The 26,622-nt window shown below is 44.9% G+C and overlaps 1 protein-coding gene across 1 annotated transcript; it reads right to left on the minus strand.

The window, feature by feature from the left end:
- Window positions 1-24,332: 24,332 nt before the first annotated feature.
- LOC124556814 lies at window positions 24,333-26,257 on the minus strand. Its single transcript, XM_047130830.1, has 2 exons — window positions 26,140-26,257; window positions 24,333-25,067 (listed from the first exon to the last, which is right to left on the minus strand). Exon 2 carries the CDS (start codon window positions 25,006-25,008, stop codon window positions 24,448-24,450), a length of 561 nt encoding a protein of 186 aa, XP_046986786.1. The 5' UTR covers window positions 25,009-25,067; window positions 26,140-26,257; the 3' UTR covers window positions 24,333-24,447.
- Between the last annotated feature and the right edge of the window lie 365 nt (window positions 26,258-26,622).

The raw sequence follows: 26,622 nt of genomic DNA on the forward strand, positions 1-26,622 counted from the left end.
GACTCCTCACCAGCCCTTAAATATGACCCTGAGCATTATCTTACATAGGGACCTCCTTCTTCAATCCGACAAGGAACTCTGGACTGATTTGGCACAGCGTGGCATTCATTTCGTCCAGCAAATCTAGAGATGTCCTAAGGAAAAACATGTTGGTACAGCCGCTTTCACCCTTCCTTTGAGAGGAATACCCTTCTGGAAAAAGCCAAAGTTTTGGTTCACCATTGTGGCATGAAACCCTATATCGCATCTCCCATGTGCTGTTTTCTCTGTCTCCATTTTGGTCACATCTCTTTGCGATGTGATACAAACCCTAGCCACTACAGCTGCCCACTCCATGTGTGGGAGACCTTGCACCCGACTGCCCAAGTGCATGTGAACTGTTGTGGCCCACATTCTCATCGCTTGCTTGATTGCCTAATCTATAAAAGGGAAAGGGAGACTCAGGAATCCAAAACTCACATTCTTTTATCCCACTCTGAGGCCCAACAGAAATCTGACCATCTCCACCCAATATATTTAATGCCTACCTTATGTTGCCTCTTTTCCTCGTCCTCCTCCTTCTTCTTTATCTCCATCCTGTCCCCCTTCCCTTCCTCCTCCTAGGTGGTTCCCACCTCATGGAACTGATGCTTCTCCTCTCTGGTAACCGCCAGAGATGGGATTCGCTCTAGGAGCCCTCTCCCCAGCGTCTCCAAGTCAAGAATCCTGTTACTTAGATTTGGATGCGGGACCCACACTCTGTGGGCCTCAAGGTAGCTTGTTCTCTTTCAGATCCTGATATTGCTGTGACTTGCTCTCTTCCCAACCACACCTCCTCTTGCCCTCCCAAGGAGAACAAGAAGATGTGTAAGTGTCAGGACGAGGCCTCCCTGACATCTCCCTCCCTCTCAATCAGGATTTGATTCATAAATATCACTCTGTCCATACTAGTGACTGACACTGACTTGGCACAATGACCGATTCTGGCCCATTCGACATCCATCCAGCCTCTTGTACTACCCTCCTCGAGTGGAAATGTAATGGTTATTATCGTCACCTACTGGAATTGCAGTCTCTTGTTTCTCGCTACTCTGTAATTTGTGTTGTATTGCAGGAATCTCATTTTGTGGATACTCATTCACTGACTTTTCGTGATTTCGTGATTTCCAAGCCTTATGCTGGAACTGGGTTGGCGCTTTGCGAGACTCTGGTGGTGTCTGTACTTTGATTCACACAGACATTGTTGGTTTCTGGGTTCCTCTTCATACTGCACTGGAAGTGGTGGCTGTTCAGATCCATTCACACTCTGTAGTAACAATATGCAATCCTTATCTCCTTCCAGACTGGCCTTCTACACTGACTGCTGTTCTTGCTCTCTTTAGATGGCTCCATCGCCCTTTTCTTCTCCTTGGGGATTTTGACAGCCATAACCCTCTGAGGGGTGGTACTGCGACCTTTGACCGAGGTAGGATTGTTGAAGACCTGCTGGCAAGGGTTGATCTCTGCCTTCTCAGCATTGGAGCCCCCACACAGTTTAGTGTGGCACAGTGCGCTTTCTCGACCATTGATCTTTCCGTCTGTAGCCCTAGATTCCTCCCTTCCTTTTAATGAGGAGTTCATGACCAATTGTGCTACAGCCATTATTTTCTGATCATCTTATCTTTTCTGCAGCAGTTGTCTGGACGCCCTCCCAGGTGAGAGTTTGCTAATGCAGATTGGGATGCCTTTTCCTTGGATACCATCCCAACCACTTCACCACACAACAGTGCTGATGAATCTGTATGGAGTTTGACTGACGCCATCCTTTTGGCAGTTCCTTTGGCGATTTCTTTTTTCTCAGTTCTAAAGGAAGGCTGACCCTTGGTGGATCTCCGAAACTGCTGCAGCTATTTAAAGACTACTGTTGACACCTTCCAGCACTTCATACGGCATTCATCTCTTGACCACTTCCTGGCCTTTAAACTGCTTCATGCCTGAGCCCATTATCTTATTAATAAGATAACGGGCTCGGGCATGAAGCGGTTTAAAGGCCAGGAATGATATGTCGCTGCCTTAGGGCCACATCCTTCCTCTTCGCAGGTATGAGCAAAGAAGAGGCGTAATTTTGGCTATACATGTGTCCTGGGACTTTCCCTGAATGGTGTTATCCTCACCAGTCCAGATTCTATCACTGAGAATTTTGCTTGGCATTTCGCCCAGGCCTCAGCATTGGTCGACTGTCTGCCCGCATTCTGTCTTCTCAAACACTGTGTGGAACGATTCCCTTTATCTTTCGTTTCCCGCCGCCTGGCGCTGTATAACGCCCCCTTTAGCAAGTGGGAATTCGCCAGTGCGTTGCTTGCTGCTCTGGGCTCCCGCACTGGACCAGATGCACAACCAAATGCTTCAGCTCTTATCAGTGGCTAGCCAACGTCATTTACTTGCCCTTTTTAACCATCTCTGGAGCGAGAGGAAATTCCCTGCCCAATGGCGAAAAGTGTCCTTATTCTAGATTTGAAATCTGATTAACCACCTCTTCAGATATACAACTGTCGTCCGATCAGTTTATCCAATGTCCTCTACAAGTTACTTGAACATATGATGGGTTGAAGGTTGTATTAGATCCTTGAAACCTGTGACCTTTTGGCTTCGACCCAGGGTGGTTTTCACTGAGGCTGCTCTATTGCCGATAATATAGTCCACCTGGAGTCTGCTATTCAAATGGCTTTTGCTCAGTGTCAGCAATTTGTTACAGTCTTCTTCGATCTACAAAAGCTTATGATACTACATAGCAACACCACATCCTTGCCACCTTACGTGAGTGGGGCCTCTATGACCCACTCCTGATTTTTATCTGAACTTTCTTTTGTGTCGCACTTTTCAAATGGTTCAAATGGCTCTGAGCACTAAGGGACTTAACATCTGTGGTCATCAGTCCTCTATAACTTAGAACTACTTAAACCTCACTAACCTAAGGACATCACAAACATCCATGACCGAGGCAGGATTCGAACCTGCGACCGTAGGGGTCACGCTGTTCTAGACTGAAGCGCCTAGAACCGCACGACCACACCGGCCGGCCGCACTTTCCAGTTACAGGTTGGCACTTCGTGTAGCACCTCCTATTTGCAGGAGAACACGGTTCAGCAGGGCTCTGTTCTGAATGTCCCTCTCTTTTTAGTGGCTGTCAGTGGTCTTGCGGCAGTTGCGGGCCTAGGGCGTCCACCTCTTCGTAGGCTGATGATTTTTGCATTTCTTTTTGTTCATTTGTGAGGGGCATTGCTGAATACAGACTGCAGGGAGCAATATGCCAAGTGCAATCTTGGGCTCTCACTCATGGCTCCCATTTCTCAGCTGCCAAAATCTGTGTTATGCATGTCTGTTATCGCTGTACTGTCCATTCTCATCCAGCTCTGTACCTTGATGGCCAGACCCTAAATGTGTTGGGCTCACATCATTTATTGGGAATGGTCTTTGATGCCTGATGGACATGGCTTCCCCATGTTCAACTAAAGCAGATATGTTGGTCACACCTCAATGCTCTTCGATGCCTCAGCAACACCAACTGGGGTGCGGACCACACTTCTCTGATATGGTTCTACACAGCATTGTCCAGTCCTGTCTAGATCATGGGAGTCTCACATAAGGCTCAGCATCGCCTTTGACGTTACAGATGCTGGACCTGATGTACCATTATGGGGTTGGATTGGCAACTACTGCCTTACAGACTAGCTGCATGATCAGCTGCCTAGTGTAGGCAGTGGTTCTAGCATTGCGGGTTCTGTGCCAACAGCCGGCTGGTCACGTTGGGATCCCGGCGAATGAACTGAACTGTTAAGGGAAAGTGTGCAGTAACTTTTCGGTAATACGTCCATAATATTTCAATGTAATAATCTGTTTCCCTTCACTTCTTTTCGCTTTTGCATTTTTTGAAAATTTGTGTAACTAAACTTCTCTTACAACGATTGGCTACTGCTACTTGTTTGAGGCTACATAGCTCCCATTTTATTTCCGTTTCGTCAGATGGAGTCTTACATAGAAAAGCTACCATAGCAAAGAAATACGTGTATCCAAGGTTCTCCGGTGTCCAGCCAGATCCGATTGTCGAAGTTCCACGATATTTCGGCGAATAACCGTTCCGCCATCATGAGGTGGTGCTGATGGAATGATCTGTCTGCACTGTGTCCGTGTTATTTACGTCCGCGGGGTCCCGAGTCGTACCCAGGCACGGACGTCCGGCGGGGCGCCGCGAGGTTGGGTAGGGGGGGGGGGGGTAGTAGCTGGAGCCACGCCCGGTGGCAGGCGCAGTTCATCTCCGTCCGCCGTGGCGGAAGGATCTCGCGTCCACTCGCGCCGTTGCTCTTTGATGGTGTTTAATAATGGTTTCCAGGCAGGCCTTGCTAAGTTGAAACCCTGTGTCCCTGTTAATGAGGTTTACTCGAATTTCTATGGCCTCCTTGTAGATACTGTCCCAGTAGGCACTTGTGGCCGTCAGGATTTTTGTCTCTTCGAATTTCGCTGTGTGTCCGGTTTCAATGCAGTGTTCTGCTAGGGCCGAATGGGTGGGTTGGCGTAAGCGGGTGTGACGTTCGTGTTCCTTGCATTGGTCCTCGATCGTGCGAACTGTTTGGCCGATGTAGGATTTGCCACAGCCGCACGGGATTTTGTATACGTCCGCTTTCTTAAGGCCTAAGTCATCTTTTGCCGTTCCTAATAGGTCACGAATCTTTGCTGGTGGTGCGAAGACTGTGTCAATCTCGTGTCGCCTTAACAGCCTGCCTATTTTTGACGACACGTTGCCGGCAAACGGCAGAAAGGCCCGAGCTTGCTTCTCTTCTTCGGGTTGTTCTTCACCTCGGTTCTCGGTGCACTTCTGTTGTCGGAAGGCCCTTTGGATTTGGCGGTTGCCAAGCCCATTCTTGCGGAACACGGTCTGCAGGTGTTTGAGTTCCGTTGGAAAGTTCTGTTCATCAGAGATCGAGTGTGCTCTATGTACCAAGGTGTTGAGCATTCCATTAAGCTGCGCCGGATGGTGGCAGCTGGAGGGATGTAGGTACAGGTCAGTGTGTGTAGGCTTGCGGTACACACTGTGACCCAGCGAGCCATCAGACCTACGTTCCACTAGGATATCAAGAAAGGGTAGTTTTCCTTCTTACTCAGTCTCCATGGTGAACCGAATGTTACTGTGGACCGAATTTAGATATTGTAGAAAAATCTGTAGCTGTTCCTGTCCATGTGGCCAGATGACGAACGTGTCGTCCACGTAGCGAAAGAAGCATACAAACCTGTTCATTTAGAGTTTCGAAGAGGAAGCACTGGAAGCCTCCGAACTGAAATCTGTATGTTTCTTTCGCAACGTGGACGACAGATTTTTCTACAACATCTAAATTCGCTATCACAAAACACCAATCCCAGATGCGTCCTGGGCCATGTTGCACAGCCCACAGACACACACCCAATCATAATTTCAGTACACACTATAGCAAACTGCTACTAAATAATACGAGGGCAGTTCAATAAGTAATGCAACACATTTTTTTTTCTCATCCAATTTTGGTTGAAAAAACCGGAAATTTCTTGTGGAATATTTTCAAACATTCCCGCTTCGTCTCGTATAGTTTCATTGACTTCCGACAGGTGGCCGCGCTGTACGGAGCTGTTAAAATGGCGTCTGTAACTGATGTGCGTTGCAAATAATGGGCAGTGATCGAGTTTCTTTTGGCGGAAAACCAGGGCATCTCAGATATTCATAGGCGTTTGCAGAATGTCTACGGTGATCTGGCAGTGGACAAAAGCACGGTGAGTCGTTGGGCAAAGCGTGTGTCATCATCGCCGCAAGGTCAAGCAAGACTGTCTGATCTCCCGCGTGCGGGCCGGCCGTGCACAGCTGTGACTCCTGCAATGGTGGAGCGTACGAACACACTCGTTCGAGATGACCGACGGATCACCATCAAACAACTCAGTGCTCAACTTGACATCTCTGTTGGTAGTGCTGTCACAATTGTTCACCAGTTGGGATATTCAAAGGTTTGTTCCCGCTGGGTCCCTCGTTGTCTAACCGATCACCATAAAGAGCAAAGGAGAACCATCTGTGCGGAATTGCTTGCTCGTCATGTGGCTGAGGGTGACAATTTCTTGTCAAAGATTGTTACAGGCGATGAAACGTGGGTTCATCACTTCGAACCTGAAACAAAACGGCAATCAATGGAGTGGCGCCACACCCACTCCCCTACCAAGAAAAAGTTTAAAGCCATACCCTCAGCCGGTAAAGTCATGGTTACAGTCTTCTGGGACGCTGAAGGGGTTATTCTGTTCGATGTCCTTCCCCATGGTCAAACGATCAACTCTGAAGTGTATTGTGCTACTCTTCAGAAATTGAAGAGACGACCTCAGCGTGTTCGTAGGCACAAAAATCTGAACGAACTTCTCCTTCTTCATGACAACGCAAGACCTCACACAAGTCTTCGCACCCGAGAGGAGCTCACAAAACTTCAGTGGACTGTTCTTCCTCATGCACCCTACAGCCCCGATCTCGCACCGTCGGATTTCCATATGTTTGGCCCAATGAAGGACGCAATCCGTGGGAGGCACTACGCGGATGATGAAGAAGTTATTGATGCAGTACGACGTTGGCTCCGACATCGACCAGTGGAATGGTACCGTGCAGGCATACAGGCCCTCATTTCAAGGTGGCGTAAGGCCGTAGCATTGAATGGAGATTATGTTGAAAAATAGTGTTGTGTAGCTAAAAGATTGGGGAATAACCTGGTGTATTTCAATGCTGAATAAAAGAACCCCTGTTTCAGAAAAAAAATGTGTTGCATTATTTATTGAACTGCCCTCGTACATCACACAGATGTGTAGATACGCTCAGTACACGTAAACTATCCTAATAACGCGTAGCAGAGCCTCGCAAGATAACTCAGCACACGTGCGCAGGTACCCCCACTCTGCACCATGCCCACAGGATCATGAAATCTCCCATCCGTCTGATTTCAGACTTCGCCCAGCCCCTGCTCGGCTTCCGCAAGCGTGAGTTGGCGCAGTCAACGCGCTCGTCAGTGGTCAAATCACACACATACATCCGTTCAGGACCGCGATCCCAAGCCGCGACCACTGAACGCGGGTGAAAGTCAACTTTATATCAACGTAGCATAATTCCAAAGCGCAGCCTCCATACGCTAGACACATCACAGCAGCACCTGTCTTTACCTCCTATGACACTGTAGCACACTGCACATTGCTCCTCACACGACATTACACGGCCCTTTAACTAAACATAACTACACATCCCTGCTCTCGCCTCGTCGCGTGACCAGCCACCTAAAAACCTTCTCAATATTATTCTTACTTTGCAACATTTTTTTAAAAATAAGATCTAATTTACACCTCCCACCACACCTAACCTCACAACCGACCCACCATCAACATACGCAAACGTCCTCAACCCTATCTTGACACTCATATATCACCCCACAAACCATGCCCATCAATCAGTTTACCATTCTCATCCCCTCTTTTCGAATTACAAACGTAGCCTCTATCTAAACACCAATCAACTCATCTTTCTAGCACTTTCAACAGTAAAATTAATTTTACACATACCCAGAAATACCAAACGCAATTAAAAAGTCAAACTTTTATACAGAGCATCAAGCACATACGACAATATTCAAAGCCTGGTCCATATTTACCACCTCCACCTTCAATTAAATATTATTTCCATTGCCGCAACATTCTGCCAGCGCTCGATTTGTGCCTATTTTTCCGCACTTAACTGTTGTCACTAGCAGTCGAATATCACTATCTACAGATTGCATAAATTTCCACATAAAAAAAATTCCGCCCCGCCGTTTAGAGACTCCTATATCCGAACACATAGCATCATTCAACTATCACTTGCTCGTATCTAATAACTCATCCATCAGGTCTGGGAGCAAGGTCATCCCTTTCTTTCTTTCTTTCAGCAGCAAACAGATATTTTTTTTTTTTACAGTGGTAGCTAAACTGCACCATCAACTTAACATCACCATTCGCGAAACATATCTTCAAATACGTAAACACACTTACTCAATTACACAGCAGTCCCGCTGAGGACATGACCTTCAATATTACAGTTCTTAATTCAATAACCACTGAAACAAGTACTAAATGCTCAAACTAATCCCATATCGCCTTACAGAGCGAGTGTCTGAGCGCTGCTGGCGGCATGTCAAAGCCACATTGCTGTCCATCTAAACAGCCGTCCACTCAGCCCCCAGGACCAGAATGCTGAAATGGGCTATCCCTATACCTGCTCTCCAGCTATTGTCTAACGACATACCGTGCACAAATGGATTCCTGAATAGCGCAGATCTCTATCTCCCCCTTGCATCTCCATCAGGACATGTAAACAGTGTCTCCCCCAGCCAGTGAACCCGACGTCATTCACCCTTCACTCACAATTTCCACTCGCATATATAAAACCATATTCACTCCTGCCAAAACTCACTTAATAATAAAAAAGCATTCTCCCTTTCTAAGCATAGATGAGTATGCATTTATCTTCACCCATCTTATCTCTGCAATTTAAGTCGGAGAAAGACATATCTGTTACCATCTGCAACTTGTCTATAAACAGAACGATCTCAGTTACTACAACAGGACCTTGTTTTGACCATTCGCCGGAAATGCGTGCAGTGTTGGGGGGGGGGGGGAGTATTGTGAATTCCGTTTGTCCGCGCTGGAGGTGGATCACATTGGTGTGTTCGTGACTTTCTCACTGTTTGATGGTAGAGGATAAAGATGATAGTGTATTGAGGATCTGTTGTACTTGTACCTAGTTTGAAGCGTACCACATTGCGCGCATTTCCGGCGAATGGCCAAAACAAGGTCCTGTTGTAGTAACTGAGATCGTTCTGTTTATAGGCAGGTTGCAGAAGGTAATAGATATGTCTATCTCCGACTTAGATTGCAGAGATAAGATGGGTGAAGATAAATGCGTACTCATCTATGCTTAGAAAGGGAGAATGCTTTTTATTATTAAGTGAGGAAGAGGATATTAGTGTTTAACGTCCCATCGACAACGAGGTCATCAGAGACGGAGCGCAAGCTCGGGTGAGGTAAGGATGGGGAAGGAAATCGGCCGTGCCCTTTCAGAGGAACCATCGCGGCATTTGCCTGAAGTGATTTAGGGACATCACGGAAAACCTAAATCAGGATGGCCGGAGACGGGATTGAACCGTCGTCCTCCCGGATGGGAGTCAAGTGTGCTAACCACTGCGCCACCTCGCTCGGTCTTATTAAGTGAGTTTTGGCAGGAGTGAATATGGTTTTATATATGCAAGTGGAAATTGTGAGTGAGGGGTGAATGACGTCGGGTTCGCTGGCTGGGGGAGACACTGTTTACATGTCCTGTTGGAGATGTAAGGGGGAGATAGAGATCTGCACTATTTAGGAATCCATTTGTGCACTGTATGTCGTTAGACAATAGCTGGAGAGCAGGTATAGGGAGAGCCAATTTCAGCATTCTGGTCCAGGGGGCTGAGTGGACGGCTGTTTAGATGGACAGTTATGTGGCTTTGACATGCCACCGGCGGCGCTCGGACACTCGCTTTCTAAGGCGCTATGGGATTAGTTTGAGCATTTAGTGATGTTAAGTTGATGGTGCAGTTTAGCTACCACTGTAAAAAAAAAAATAGCTGTCTGCTGCTGAAAGAAGGAAAGAATGAAAGAAAGGGATGACCTTGCGCCCAGACCTGATGGATGAGTGACAGTTGAATGATGCTATGTGTTCGGATATAGGAGTCTCTAAACGGCGGGGCGGGATTTTTTTTATGTGGAAATTTAGGCAATCTATAGATAGTGATATTCGACTGCTAGTGACAACAGTTAAGAGCGGAAAAATAGGCACAAATCGAGCGCTGGCAGAATGTTGCGGCAATGGTAATAATATTTAATTGAAGGTGGAGGTGGTAAATACGGACCAGGCTTTGAATATTGTCGTATGTGCTTGATGCTCTGTATAAAAGTTTGACTCTTTAATTGCGTTTGGTATTTCTGGGTGTGTGTAAAATTAATTTTACTGTTGAAAGTGCTAGAAAGATGAGTTGATTGGTGTTTAGATAGAGGCTACGTTTGTAATTCGAAAAGAGGGGATGAGAATGGTAAATTGATTGATGGGCATGGTTTGTGGGGTGATATATGAGTGTCAAGATAGGGTTGAGGACGTTTGCGTATGTTGATGGTGGGTCGGTTGTGAGGTTAGGTGTGGTGGGGGTTGTAAATTAGATCTTATTTTTAAAAAAATGTTGCAAAGTAAGAATAATATTGAGAAGGTTTTTAGGTGGCTGGTCACGCGACGAGGCGAGAGCAGGGATGTGTAGTTATGTTTAGTTAAAGGGCCGTGTAATGTCGTGTGAGGAGCAATGTGCAGTGTGCTACAGTGTCATAGGAGGTAAAGACAGGTGCTGCTGTGATGTGTCTAGCGTATGGAGGCTGCGCTTTGGAATTATGCTACGTTGATATAAAGTTGACTTTCACCCGCGTTCAGTGGTCGCGGCTTGGGATCGCGGTCCTGAACGGATGTATGTGTGTGATTTGACCACTGACGAGCGCGTTGACTGCGCCAACTCACGCTTGCGGAAGCCGAGCAGGGGCTGGGCGAAGTCTGAAATCAGACGGATGGGAGATTTCATGATCCTGTGGGCATGGTGCAGAGTGGGGGTACCTGCGCACGTGTGCTGAGTTATCTTGCGAGGCTCTGCTACGCGTTATTAGGATAGTTTACGTGTACTGAGTGTATCTACACATCTGTGTGATTTATTATTTAGTAGCAGTTTGCTATAGTGTGTACTGAAATTATGATTGGGTGTGTGTCTGTGGGCTGTGCAACATGGCCCAGGGCACATCTGGGATTGGTGTTTTGTGATAGCGTGATAGATACACTGTATGGTTAAATGAGATGTTCGAAAAAAAATAAATAGAGTGTTCTCAATGATTACACGCGCCTGCAGTGCGATCAGAGTGATTGGTTTTCCGTCACCATCTCGGTTGCATGCGAGTAGTAAATGTTTTCCCGGCCACGTTAATCGAGTGTGTCAACGAGCTATGAGCTATTCTGAGAATAGACGTGAAGACAGGTCCAGACCTGAGACGCCGGCGGTATACATGAGGAGGACAATGCAGCTTTCACATGTGTCGGCTGTCACGAGCGCTCGGAAGCTGAACTTGGCTGGAGACTCTGGAATCCCCTTCCCGGCCGACCGCACGTGCGCGAGGCCTGCCTTGGAGTGTAATCTAAGGCGCATAGGCGATATCAATTTCTCCGGTGATAGGGGTGAAAGCGACTGTGTTGAGATCATGTTTGGGGGACGCCGAGCAGAGACTTTTGGTCGGTTTGGCAGCTGGTGGTGGTTGGGCGGGTCTGTTGCACTATTTTGCGAGCATGTCTGTGCACTGTGCGGTGTTTTATTTGGAGAGTTTAAGAGTACAGAGCTCGTCTGCTGATATTGTGTACTGCAATATTGAAAAGCTGTCTGCTATTGTGTGGTGAAATTAGCAGTTGTTTACGTGTTTGTGGCCTGCGTCAGATGACCACAGTGGGATCACTGCGGGTGTTTTGTGACAAATATACTCCATGACTAAATAAAAGGGCTCCAAATAAATAGAGTGCAGCCCTTCCTTAATTCCCCGAGCAGCATAGCGCAGTCTGAGCTGTTTTTCGCAATAACGGCAATCTGGTAAGAATGTGAGTAAGTAGAGAAATAACTGGACAAATTTATCTGTAGAGGAGTTGCAGGTCTGGATTGGAATGAATATCTTGATGGGTGTGGTTGTGTTGCCAAGTGTAGTGCACTACAGGAGTTCAGAAACTGCCTTACGTGAGCGTTACATATCAAAACCTATGAGAAGTAAAAGTTTCAAAAATATATCTTGCAAATAAATAAAGTACACTCGTTCCTCCTTCCATCAGCCTATGCACTGAAATTATTTCCGAAAATTAGCAGTTGTTTGGCTATTTGGAGGTAAATGTTTTGCATTATTTACGAGCGGTTCACATGTCTGTAGGCTGTGCTATGAGTCATTTTTAACTGTTTACAATTACCAAGTGTGTGTCTAGAACATTATAAATGAGTTATGTAGGAGTGTTTTGCATGTCTGTGTGATGTGGGGCATGTCGGTGTGATAAATATACTCCATTCCTTAATAAAGTAAATTCGTTCCTCCATCGCCGGCCGAAGTGGCCGTGCGGTTAAAGGCGCTGCAGTCTGGAACCGCAAGACCGCTACGGTCGCAGGTTCGAATCCTGCCTCGGGCATGGATGTTTGTGATGTCCTTAGGTTAGTTAGGTTTAACTAGTTCTAAGTTCTAGGGGACTAATGACCTCAGCAGTTGAGTCCCATAGTGCTCAGAGCCATTTGAACCGTTCCTCCATCCGTGGACCTAGTGCAGGGTGAGTCCGTTTACCAGAAACGTGTAGTAAGAGGTTGAGTGCTGGTGTCTTAGCTTGAAACAATTTTCTTAGGTTGGTGGCAGAAGCGCAAGTGAGCTTTGCTTATTGGCAGATGTCAAACTTGGCGCTGGTTCCTAGGAGGAGGATGTGGCGGCCTGGTCCTCGAAAAGTAGTTGAAATTAGGGAGTTGAGCACGTTTGCATACGTATATGAAATTGTAAATTCAATTATTTAATATAGCGGGGTGGTGGGAGTGAATTAGCGAGCGTTCTCGCGACGAGCAAATGCGCTGTTTTACGGTCATGGTGGATTCCACTGTCGGTCAAACACTGGCGCCAAACGTATTCTTTGTCCGGCATGTGGTCGATAGGTTCCATCGTGCCCGGCATTAAGTGCTCGCGGTCGCGGAAAGATGTTTACGTAGTCGGACTCTGAGATAAGTGCGGCACACCATTTGTGGCGGGACCCTGAGGCGCCGCTCGCCGCTGCTTACCTGGTGCGCTGGCCATGGGGGCTGTGCGGGCACCGTTGGTCACTTGACGTCAGCCAGCCAGGGAGCTGTCGATGGATTGGGCTCAGCCGGCTGCGTGTATGTCAGCTGCGCTCTGGAGTTTCGCTGTGTGATCATGGAGAAGTCAGTTGGGACACACCTGCATGACCGTAATGTCTGAAATAAAGAGTCATTTTCCAGGTATTTACAGAAGGCTATGTCCGTCGCGTGTATGGAGGGTGTGTGACGTAAGCGGGGCGGTGGCGCAGCGATTATACAGTTATTACGCGCACGCGAGAGCGAGTCAATTAGCGGGTGTTCTAGTGCGGCCCAAACGTGCTGTTATATAGTCATGGCGGATTCCACTTTGCCGCCAAAAGTGTAGCACTGCGTTCTTGCTCGCACATGGACACATGGTGGATGGTGAGCGGTCGGCATCGACACGTTTGAATGTGGTCCCGAAAGTGTTGCAGGGAAATGGCCGACCGTTGTGTGATTCAGCTCCGAGGCAGACAATTTTGACAGGAAACGTGCGGAGGCGACGAATACACGTGGTGAGCGGACAAGGGGCCGCTGTGAAGTCAAACTCGACAAGTTCCAGCGTGTCCAGCGAAAACAGGTTTACGACGTGGGAGCGATCGCTGGGCTCGCCCCCCGCGCTAGTGGCCGGCAGCCTCACGTGACAGGCGCAGGCAGTGTCTTCGCGTGCTGGCCAGGGGTGGCGTGGATTTGAACTAATTCAGTTGGAGCGCGGATGTCGCGGTGACTGCACTGCGATATCAAAGATGTGTGTGCTGACTGTGTTGGAGAACAAGTGATGACTGTACTGCTTGAAATAAAGTCTTCAGTCCCTTCCCCCTGCAAAATCAAAGGACGTGAATCACGTTACTGTAAGTGCAGTTTCTCCTGATGACTGGGTGTTGTGTGATGTCCTTAGGTTAATTAGGTTTAAGTAGTTCTAAGTTCTAGGGGCGTGATGACCATAGATGTTAGTCCCATAGTGCTCAAAGCCATTTTTTTTTATAAGTGCAGTTTATTATTTGACGCAATTATGATAGGCTACCAGTGATAAATGATTAGTGACGGAGAAAGCTCGTACATGTGATCAATTATGGTGTTGGGATTTGAACTTGTGATAGATTTTTGTTATGGATGTAAGGAGAATGGCTTTCTCACCGAGAAAATCGGACATCTTGAATAAATAATAAATGATAATAATACATAGAAGTACAGTTTTCGAGAGAATATTGTGTTGGAATTTGAATTTGGCGCAATTTTCTAGTGGATGTAGGCCTATAATAATAAATGATAATGAATGATAATAAATCACAGTGAATGATAATGGCCCGCATCTCGTGGTCGTGCGGTAGCGTTCTCGCTTCCCACGCCCGGGTTCCCGGGTTCGATTCCCGGCGGGGTCAGGGATTTTCTCTGCCTCGTGATGGCTGGGTGTTGTGTGCTGTCCTTAGGTTAGTTAGGTTTAAGTAGTTCTAAGTTCTAGGGGACTGCTGACCATAGATGTTAAGTCCCATAGTGCTCAGAGCCATTTGAACCATTTTTGAATGATAATGAATGTTAATAAATAATAATGAATAATAAAAAACAAAAGTAAGGTTTTGCAGTCATTATCGTGTTGGAATTTGAATTTGGAGGGAATTTTCTAGTGGAGGCCGGTCAGTAATAATAAATAATAATAAATGATAATAAGTAATAATAAATTATAATAAGTAATAATAAATGATAATGAATGTTAATGAATGATATTCAATAGTAATAAAAGGACAAGTACGGTCATTACATGCATTATCCTGTTGGAATACAAACTTCCTGCCATTTTTTCTTCTGGAGGCTTAGGTTTGTGGACATAGCACAACTGGACTATTTTCCCACCAAAATTCAAAATTCCCGCCATTTTTTCTTGTGGTTAGGTTAGTGGATGTAGCACAATTGGACTATTTTCCCACCAAAATCCGCCATCTTGGATGACGTCATGCGATGTTGCCAAGTCTACATGCCGCCATCTTGGATGACGTCATCGCCTTGTTCGGGGTCCAGAAGCATTGGTTTCCTCATGACCCTAAAAACGGATGTCAGATTCCAAAACAATGTTCGACAACTCGACGGGCTCATGAAAGTCGATAGTTGAACGCTCTCTGTTTTGTACCTTTCGCATAGACGCCTGCGTATGGTTTCATCAAATTCACATGCAAAGCAAATGCTTCGTCTGCGAATATAACATATGGTGTCATCTGTTCACGTGCGGGAAGTGGTTCAGGTCGAGGTATGTTAAGGGAGTTGTGTTGCAATTTCTTCCACAATTTAGTGCTTTTGAACATTCCGTCATCAGATATACGACCTTGTGAACACACATGTGCATACAAGAAATTTTACTTTGCATCCACCAGAGCAAATAACACAGTGCTAAAAAAGTTCTTGTAGTTATAGTACTTGCTGCCGGTATTTATTGGTGCCTGTAACATTACGTGTTTACCGTCTATAGCAGCCAGGCAATGGGAGAAATTCCATGTTTTATCAAATTCCTCTGAACATCGTTTCCATTCTTCTGTAGTACTCGGTAACTAAAAAGAAAGGGTTTCAAAGAAGTTACAACATATCTTGTCTTAAAAACTGAAGAATTGAAACATGTCTTTGTTACATAATCGTGTCAAATGTGGTTGAAATGAGCGTCTTTAATGGGCAGTTCTAGAATGAAAGCTTGCAGTAACAAGAATTCCTCTTGTGAAGGGCCCACAGTGATATAATATTTTCTGAAGGAAATCATGGCGCCATTGACTGTTGACTGATTTTTAGTATCATGTTACAACTGCAGTTTCGGCGTTAAGCCATAGTCCTGCATTTGGCATAGAATTTTCATTCCATATATGAAATTCGTACTGCAATATTTTATGCTCAGAACAAGTGCATGCCGGTTACAATGATATAACTTAACATATTTAGAAATTCAACTTCACGATCGCTTACGGCCGAAACTGCAGTCGTGACATTGTAATAAGAGTTTGTTAACAATCAATGGCAACATGTCTGCCTTCAGTAAACATTCTATATCAATCCATCGACCATTGTTCACAAATTTAACCGTACTTGTCACACTAGTGGAATTTCCGAGTTCGCCAAGAAATACTGCTACTTGTAGAATCGATTTAGCCGTATAAGTGAATTAAAGGAAAAGAAATTATTTCGTACTGTACCATAATGAAATAGAATTCTGGCTGTGGCATTTACTGTCAAACCTAATACATTATAGCCTAATGTTTCATTTCAGAGTTCTGGTGATGGAGAAAGCCAACAGTATTCTACGGTAAATGTCGCCGAAGAAGTATTACATCTAAATGACACTACTCTGGAGAGTCCTGTCGAGTCACCTCTTATTAACAAAGAAGAAGGAATGGCGTACAGAAATGGCTCTGAGCACTATGGGACTCAACTGCTGAGGTCATCAGTCCCCCAGAACTTAGAACTAGTTAAACCTAACTAACCTAAGGACATCACAAACATCCATGCCCGAGGCAGGATTCGAACCTGCGACCGTAGCGGTCTTGCGGTTCCGGACTGCAGCGCCTTTAACCGCACGGCCACTTCGGCCGGCAGAATGGCGTACAGGGGAAAGGTTTTCCAGTCCCCAAAAAAACCGGCCAGTAAACGTAAGAAGAAAGAAGATCTGATGCTCACGAAGGCCTATGGCATTTTGTAAAGTGTGGGAAATGTACGTCCCGACGACTGTTCCACATTTGGGGAACATATTGCATTGAAGCTCCGCAAATTTGACACCCGCAGGCGATCAGTGCTAATGCACAGAATAAACAATTTGATTTTTGATGCCGAGACTGATTTGTATGCACATCATCTGACATCAGATAGTTCGTCTCCTTCTGTCGTCCATTCTCCCCAATGCAGTCCTATTCCGCAACTTCTCCTTCGAGTCACTCCCAGTCACCAGTGCTCGTCTCTCATCAAACGGTTGTCCCTACTCAGCCAAGCAGCAGCAATGAACAACATGCCTATCTCGCTCCATCTACCAGATTCAGCTCTGCTCCAAGAACCTCCATCATACACTTTTTTGTAGTGCTTTATAAATATATTTGATTAAGCACATTCTGTTAACAATAACGTGTTTCAGACATTTTTATTTGTATGCGGATATTTACGTACATAATGTTGTAACGAATAACAAAACTGCAGTCTGTTGTGACTTGGCAAGACAGCCAAGCCACTAGGAGGTAGCCGAAAGGCACGCGTTTAAGCTCACGCAGGCTGGCGTGAGGTCTGGAACAGTTAAAGGAGCTGAGTCTAGTAAAAAAAGTACGGAGCTTCTGGAATACTTAACTTTAATCCATAATTGGTGAACATCGGTCTGACGGTACATGCATCACAAGATAAATAGCAAATGATAATGGCGCCTTGCTAGGTCGTAGCAAATGGGGTAGCTGAAGGCTATGCTAACTATCGTCTCGGCAAATGAGAGCGTAATTTGTCAGTGAACCATCGCTAGCAAAGTCGGCTGTACAGCTGGGGCGAGTGCTAGGAAGTCTCTCTAGACCTGCCGTGTGGCGGCGCTCGGTCTGCAATCACTGATAGTGGCGACACGCGGGTCCGACGTATGCTACCGGACCGCGGCCGATTTAAAGGCTACCACCTAGCAAGTGTGGTGTCTGGTGGTGACACCACACAGTCAATAAATAATTGTTTGTAAGGAACTTTCTTTGATGTAATGCTATCAGCCTTCAACCTCTTTTACCTTGTACACATTTGACTTCGGACAGGTAACAACTTTATACTTAACTACAAATCCTTTGAAAAGGATGGTTTCATTTAACGACAATGAACAATAATAACTTCTTACCTTTACAAAGGGTTTCAGTGCATTATTGAGAGCGGTGCAAACTTCGATGACAATCGTTGATATACTTTGTTTAGATATTTTGAACAGATACATGAGACTTGTAAAGGAATCTCCAGTTGCCAGAAAGCGCAAAGTTATTGCCAGTCTATCTTTAGTAGATATAGCACGTCTACAATTTGTGTTTTTCTTCATTATGTCTGGTTCGATCACTTTCATTCGATAAAAGTTTTCGAACTGTCCACTGTCGCCTGCAAGTAGTTCACTGAAAAGATCATTTCCACCGTACAATGCCCTACTCTTTAACACTGGGGTTACCCAATGACGACGATTCTTCCTCTTCTTCCGTAACTGATGGTACAGCACAATAAATGCGGCACTCACAATCTTGGCTCACTCCATCTTCAGACGTGCGCGCGCTCCAACTGGAACCACAGTGCGCGCCTCGGAAAGGCGCGGACGGCGCATTCTACTGTGCTACAGCAGTGCGCGGGCTGCAGCGGCGCGGCGCGCTCAGTGTGGACCTGCCTCTACATGGGCCAAACAGTTCGCACGGTCGAGGAACGATGCAAGGAACACCCGCTTATGCCAACCCAGCCATTCGGCCCTAGCAGAACACTCCACTGAAACCGGACACACAGCGAAATTAGAAGAGGCAAAAAATCCTGACGGCTACAAGTGCCTTCTGGGACAGTATCTACAAGGAGGCCATAGAAATTCGAGTAACAGATAACCTCATCAACAGGGACACCGGGTTTCAACTTAGCAAGGCCTGGAAACCATTATTAAACACCATCAAAGAGCAACTGCGCGAGCGGACGCGAGATCCTTCGGCTACGGCGGACAGAAATGAACTACGTCTACCACCAGGCGTGGGTGCAGCTACCCCCCCCCCCCACCCACACACCCCCCACCCCCCACCACGCGGCGCTCCGCCGGCCGTCCGCGCCGGGGTACGACTCGGGACCCAGCGGACATAAACACCACGGACACAGCCTAGACAGATCATTGCATCAGCACCACCTGATGATGGCGGAACGGTAATTCGGCGAAATATCGTGGAACTTCGACGATCGGATCCGGCTGGACACCTGAGAACCTTGGATACAGCACATTCGCCGGGAAAGCCTCAGATCACAAAGAAATTCGTTCTTTTGTGTTGTGGTTGGTGGTTGAGTCATCTCTTATCACTACATGTGGGTGTGTTGGTTTACGATAAATGGAAAACGTCAACTTATTTTCGGCCCTTGTTACTGTTAAGTCTAAGAAGTTAAGTTTCCTTTCAGGCTCTTTCTCTACAGTATATTTAGTACTGTGGCAGTGCTGGCTAAAAGTCATGTGCAGGGCATAAAGACCCTCCTCCCTTCATTTTATTGGAATAAATATATCGTATATATAGCGTTTGTGCATAAATATCTTCTGTATCAGCAGTGGGTTATTCTGAAACTCCGCCGTCTCTATAATATTGACAAATATGTTCGCTAATAACCCAGAAAGACAACTGCCCATACTTCTGTTGGTAGACATTCTCATCAAATTCAGAGTAATTAAAACTCAGGATAAATTCCCATAGAGCAAGAAATTCTGCTAGTTCGGGCTTTCCCAAGGCGTCATTTTCCATTAAATTACTTCTTATTAATTTGAAAATTTCATCTATTGATAAATTAGTACACTGATGGGTAAAATAGCAACACCAAAAAAAAAAAGTAAAGTAAAGAAATTCCGGGAATACATTTGTCTAGGTAACGTATTTAAGCGACTAACATTGCAATGTCTCATGTCAGTGTATGTATGAGATAATCCATTGCAAATGTGCATGCTGGTACATTAATAATCGGTGTAACAGTCAGAATGGTGAATGGAAACATACAAACGTGCGTGCATTGTTTTGTGCAGGTGCCGGATGTCAGTTTGAGGGATGCACTTCGTCACTCAGAACAGGGACTAATGCTGTTTGTGTACGATGCTGGAGTTGTCATCCGATGGTGTTTCGTATGTGCTCGATTGGAGACCAATCGCGTGATCGAGCAGGCCAAGGCAACATGTCGACACACTGTAGTGCGTACTGGGCTAGCACAGCAGGTCGACTCACCAAACTGACGCACAGATTTGTAGTCAGAGTGCGCTGGATAACCACCAAGTGCTCCTGCTGGCGTACGAAATAGCATCCCAGATTGTATCTCCACGTGCAGTTCCAGTGTGTGTAGCATACACACAGTTTGGTTACATGCTCGCAACTGGCCCCCTCCTAACCACCACACGGTCATCGCTGGCGCCACGGCAGAATCAGTTTTCATCAGAAAACACAACAGACCTCCTCCCTGCCCTCCAATAAGCTCTCACTTGACGCCACTGAAGTCTCAAATGGTGGTGGTTTGGGGTCAATGGAATGCACGTTACAAGGCGTCTGGGTCGGAGCTGACCTTGAAGTAACCGATTTGTAACAGTTCGTTGTTGACTGTGGTGCCAACTGCTGCTCAAATTGGTGTTACAGATGCAGTACGATGCTCCAGAGGCATATGCCGAATATGTTGGTCATCCGTCTCGGTAGTGCCATCTGGTCTTCTTGTGATCACACATATCCGTGACCATCACTTCGAGCAATCGTGTACAGTGGCCTCATTGCTGCCCAATCTTTCTGAAATATCACGGAGGAACATCCAGCTTCTTGTGGCCCTACTACACAACCTCGTTCAAATTCAGTGAGGTGTTGATATTGGCGTATTTGTCTCCTTAAAGACAGTCTTGACTACCATCAAGTCACCACGTCCAATCTAAAAAGTAATTAATTACAGCTTGTATTTACAGTAAACCTGATTTGCATTCTCATAGTGACGCTGCTAGCGCCACTCTTACGCTACTAGCGCGAAATTTGAAGAGACATCATCTTGAAAATGTAGAAACACGCATACCAACTTTCGTTTATGTCCCACAATTCCTTCTTGGTGTTGCGACTTTTTTCCGTCAGCATATGTAGGTTTACTATGACAAATGACGCTAGCAGCATGTCGTCATTGATCAGTAGATCTTTAGCTCCATTTGCAAATGCTACACTAAATGGTATGATACAGTTAATTGGAAATCTGAACGAGCTCCGTAGTTTTTTATTCAAAAACCTATTTGATTTTGTCAGTGGAGCCTCTCTTCCATCAACAATAATACGCATACTTTTGGCCTCTTTGTGGAGTTTTATCAAGGTATTGACTGGTGGAAGTTTGAGATTCAGTTTTCAAAAGATTCAGAAGTGAAAAAAACATGAAAGGGTGAAAAAAGTTTATTGTATTGAAATATTATGTCTGTATTACCAAACAAATTGTGCATGCTTTCCCTAAACAGTATAAAATAACATTTTGAGCTGCGAATCAATTACGGTCTACACTAAGACAAAAAACTGTAAGGAAAGTAAAAAGTTTATGCATCTGGTGTGTATAGATTACAGTATGGAAGATGTGATAATTTTTACATACGGCAAGCTGGTTGAAATTTTGTAACTAGATAAAAGGCATATCTCAAACCAAACAAGAAGACTGCTGTCTGCCATCATTTGCGAAGCACAAAACATACAGTGGGTGGTATTGGCAGTACTATGAAAAATTATACATATGGCACCTAGAGGAATTAAGTTAGACATATTTGAAGAGTGGGAAATATATAAACAGAAGAGTAGGGAGCCAAACAAATTGATGAACGAAGAGTCCGGATTTAAATACAATATTTTTGCGCCTTTTAAAAATGATACATGATTCAGTAAAGCAATTACCTTATGACATGTCAGTAATTTATAAAACAGTGCGATAATGTTGGAGGCCTTTAGCAATACAGCATCTACGTATTTAGTTGTGACATTATGACCTCTGAGAAATGGAGCGTGTAGACAAACACTAGTGTCAAATTTTTATTGCTAAACAACTAGAAGACGACTATCGAATTCTGAATGTATCAGGACAACCGTAATGCAGTCAAGTAACATTTTTGTATTGATCTGATATGAAAACAAATGTATTATGTACAGTGTTAGTCTCTGTGGCGATTGGCCAGCCGCCAGGTTTTATGTCTAGTCGGACTCATTGACAGTATAGCCGGCCTCCCCACAGAACTCTCCGTCCAGCTATATGCGCTATATGGCAATACTATAGGATGCGGAGATGTATGGAAGACGTGCTGTCATTCTGTACGAACTGTCATACTGTTGCATCTGAGTATGGTGTATTAATAACCGTCATGCAATGTAAATATAAACTCAGTTCGAGTCCACTCCATTCCATTTATTTTTAACTCACATTTCGGTTGACTGCGAAAGTTATCAGTCTGATGGAACCCCAAAGATAATTCGCTTCACTTTCTAACCCACGTGTAACAGCAAAAACTTCCAGAAACTATTCAGTCGAACAGCTCGCGGCTGCGTCAAGATCAGAACAGTTTCCGCTCCAGTTTCCTCGCTACCCGACCCGCCGCCTAAAGGCCTGGCCAGACAGAATCCGGCCTGCCGCTGCGACGGACGGCGCAGCGGGAGGCCGGGCCAATCAGCGGCCAGGGACGCCACACAGGCAACGGCCGGCCGCAGTGACTTGCTGCGTCAGCTGTTACACTGTGGAAGGGGCCGAACCCCATTATTGAGCTTGCATGCGTAGCGCCATTGTCTTGGCGTTAGACGATTTGGAAGCTTCACGAGGGACACGTTATCTTTGTGCGAGTTCATTTTTTTAAGTGCAGAAATGAGTAGCTCGGACGAGGAAGAACTCCTCGCATTAGCTATACGAAATGGCACCAAGAAGAGGAGATGTTGGGTGCACGACATTAATAGTAAGAGAGAAAGCTTAGGAGAATACCATCGTCTGTGTATTGAACTAGAGTTTGACGAAGATAGGTTCTTCAAATATTTTCGTATGTCGCGAGAATGTTTCGAGGAACTGCATCTCCTGATAAAGGGGAGCACCGAGAAGTGCACAACGAATTGGAGAAAGCCAATTGATACAAGGTAAGTTTACCATTTGTGGCCTCTTTATGCTTCATACAGAAGTCATATAAATTATTCCATTTCAGTTTTGCTGTATCATATGAAAGGTTCGGCGGAAAAAAGTGCTATGCCACAATGTAGTTACGAGTGGAGGGATAAACTGATCTGCAGTGTTTATGAATACAGCAAACGATAGTTAACATCTAGTTCCGTATGTCCCACTAGACTGAACTTTCTACTAAATAGATTGTTTCATTTCATTGTATTCATAAAATTGTCACTAAATTTAAACATATCTTTGGTTGTTAACTTATCTATTCGTTCTACCAGCTTAATTTATTTTAACCTTTTCCAGATACTTGGCTACAGGCGACAGTCACCAGACCATAGCTTTTTCTTTTCGGTTAGGACATTCAACAGTCTCAGAAATTGTGAAAGAAGTGTGCCAGGCAATATGGACTGTTCTACAGCCCAAGTATTTGCCTACTCCTACAACAGAGATGTGGAAGAATTCTGAAGAAGGATTTCTAGAACTTTAGGGTTTTCCGAACTGCCTCGGGAGCATAGACGGAAAGCATATCAAGTTAAAATGTCTGAAGGATAGTGGATCCCAGTACTTCTGTTATAAACAATTCTTTTCGCTAGTTCTCCTGGCGATCATTGATTCATACTACAAGTTTACAGTAGTTGACATTGGAAGTTACGGGCGTCACAGTGACAACACTATTTTTGAGAATTCAGCTTTCTATCAAGAGTATATCGAGGGCGAAAGTATTCTACCTCCACAGCCACTACCGTGTACAGACATCCATGTTCCTCGTGTTTTCGTTGGTGATGAAGGTTTTGCAAAGGTTCAAATGGCCCTGAGCACTATGGGACTTAACATCTGAGGTCATCAGTCCCGTAGAACTCAGAACCACTTAAACCTAACTAACCTAAGGACATCACACACATCCATGCCCGCGGCAGGATTCGAACCTGCGACCGTAGGAAGGTTTTGCACTTCAGACTTATTTGCTGAGACCATATCCAAAACCTGAAGTAATCAACAATGCAAAGAAGAAGCAATTCGATGCCTGGCTCAGCCGATCACGTCGTGTAGTGGAAAATGCCTTTGGTATGTTGGCAATGAAATGGCGCGTATTTTTAAGAGCCATAGAAACCTATGTTGAAACTGCAGAACATATTGTTAAAGCGGCTTGCTGTTTACACAATTACGTTATATCAAGCAATAACAAAGAATACCCACCTCCTGAAAGTGAAGAAGAGTGCTAGCCAATACTTGCATTCGTAGATATTGGATCAACTAATCGAAGGTCACCTATTGCTGCAATTCAAGTTCATGAACATTTTGCTGATTATTTCAACAGAAGATAAACATATTGTTGTGCCATTACTTTTGAATACCTACCAAGTGTTTCGACAAGTTTGTCAACACAACGCATTTGTGTCAAAAGCAATGAAGCTATGATACACTGCGAAAGGGCTAATATGTGAGAACAGAAAGACTAGCAGATTCTTTAGAAAAGTCCAATGTTTCGTGTATTCCATTTGCTACAGCAATTGGTTTACAAAATATTAATATTATTTCTATACAAGTATAAATTACACAAGTACAGAACTTTTACATGTGAAAAATCTGATGTGCTCAAAGTTGTGTGAGGGTGATCTAATCAGGATTCATGTCCTGACTTACATCGTCAGTTGATGTGCCAGTATTTGCACCACCAAATGTAGCGGGTTCACGGAAATCAACGTGGGCCGAGTCTACTGAAAGACTTTGAGTTGACTGTTGGCTGTTGCTCATCTAATTCCGCGAGCTCAGCGTCCGCAAATAACTGTGCCAGTTGCACTTTAAGCTTAGCTTGTGATCTAACTGTAAGACGTTTGTATGTTTTTGCATAGCTTAAAAATAAATGATCAACTTCATCATGCTTATCCTTATACTGATGATTCTTTTGCAAGTAACTAATTATACACTCAACATCAGCACTTGGTCCCTGCTTTCTCATTTTTTTAGCTGTTGGCTTCTTTCGCGCTGAAGATGGTTCCAAAACCTCTGTGGACTGCTCCTGAGATTCTCCTTCATACTCATGTGTTAGCAACTCTGGCTGAGGAAAAATTGTGGAGTCTGATGAGTGTTCACCTGACTGTGAGTGTCTTTCGCTGTCACTTGTGACGGCCTCTCTTGAGCAAGGAATATTTGATGTTGTTGGTCGTGCTTCCAGAGCACAGTCCATGAACCTCATGTGTTCACTCCACGGCCATGATCTATACCGTTTCAAGCTCTGGCCAGTGATGCCTTTTATCATCTTCTTGTGTTTGACGTAGGCATCTCTCAAGTTCCTCCACTTCGTTTTCAAGGTCTCGGCTGCAAATGAACAAATGTACCGGTAACGTATTCTTGTAGAATGTATAAGGAAAATAATGACTGTGGCAGATGTCTGAAATGGAAACAATCACATTCAAAGAGATCTCTAATGTTAATATCATATGAAAATGCCTCTTATGATATGCTACTATTCCCATTCAAATATGAAATTCTCTTTCCATATATGTTCCTCTAGTATTGAGTATTCGCCCTGTGACAGGTTTCAGTTAGTCTAGCCAGCAATTATTTTCTTCGTCATCAAAGATTTTTTTTCACATACCTGGCAAGTTGACAAAACCAGAACGGTAGAATTTACACCTGAAGTAGAACATTCTACCATTTTATGGCAGTAAAACAAATGGGTATTAAAATATCGAAATATATAAGCATTTGTATGATCCATGTGAACTCTTAACAAGCTGAGCCTGTCATAGCCATGGAGACATACACTGTAGTATCTCAAACGCAGTTAACTACAGAGCAAGACATGTCGCATTTTCAACAAAGGGCAGTTACGTTGTTACTACAATATCACACTTGGCTAAAAAATACCTTTTAAGGAAAGATAACCAAGACACCTGTGTGAAGCTACAAACAATATCCTATTTCTGTGTTATTTAGTCGGTAAATTCTTAAGTGACTGTAAATGTTAAGCAAACAACAATGTTTCGGATCATTGGCAAAATTATGTGAAATATATTTCTCATAATATCGGAAATATTACTTTAATTTGTATTATGAAAGAGTTGCGTGGAATAGCATCTTCTGTTGTTAGCGTTAAAAACAAGCACGGCAATAACACACGACCTCAAAATATACGACGTGGGGAGAGACAATGAATTTTCGTTTAAATGGAACACTATTATCATACATCAAGACCGATTTTAACACAGGTGACGGTTCTTTTCTCTTTCCACTTTCTATGTGTAGTTTTCTATTATGATGGCATTGTTGCTTACATACTTCCAGCTCCTTTGAGTTATAATATACACTAGATAAATTCCAGTACTTAATAAGATACTTTACTACATTTTTGCTTCTGCGGAACTTAAAATTTTGCATAAATATTTACCATTTTGATCCAGTTTAGCAGCTATATCCCTCCAAGCTTCAGCCTTCTTCAGAATGTTCTTGTAATCAGGATCGCGTGTATCATACAAAAAGTTGTATTGTCTCACCTCCTCTATAAGTCTTTCTGTGTTCATGATGCGTGCACTACGAGCTGTAAAACAAAAACTGCCTCACGCCGCCTCCTCCAGTGTGACAACAGAGTAGTCGAATGCGCCAACAGAGCAGCCGCTCCGGCTTGCGGCAACTCTGTACTCTGCCACAACCTGGCGGCGGCCTGTGCGGCAGGCCGTTTGCCGGTGCGTCAGAGCCGCACTCTGTGTGACCGCAGCCATACAGTAACGAGCGATTCAACAGTGCGGCCTGCCGGCTGCGGTTCAAGGCCACAGGCCGGACAGCCAGGCCGCATTCTGTCTGGGCAGGCGTTAAGGTCTGGCGTCGTCCATCAGGTGAAAGAGGCGCGGGCTACGAGTGTAGCTGTCAACTG

This window comes from Schistocerca americana, chromosome X, assembly GCF_021461395.2.
Source record: "Schistocerca americana isolate TAMUIC-IGC-003095 chromosome X, iqSchAmer2.1, whole genome shotgun sequence".
Taxonomy (NCBI): domain Eukaryota; kingdom Metazoa; phylum Arthropoda; class Insecta; order Orthoptera; family Acrididae; genus Schistocerca; species Schistocerca americana.

Bases quoted from the DNA above. Each gene is read 5' to 3' on its own strand.
- LOC124556814 (XM_047130830.1), bottom strand. From the start codon at position 25,008: ATGATAAAAGGCATCACTGGCCAGAGCTTGAAACGGTATAGATCATGG.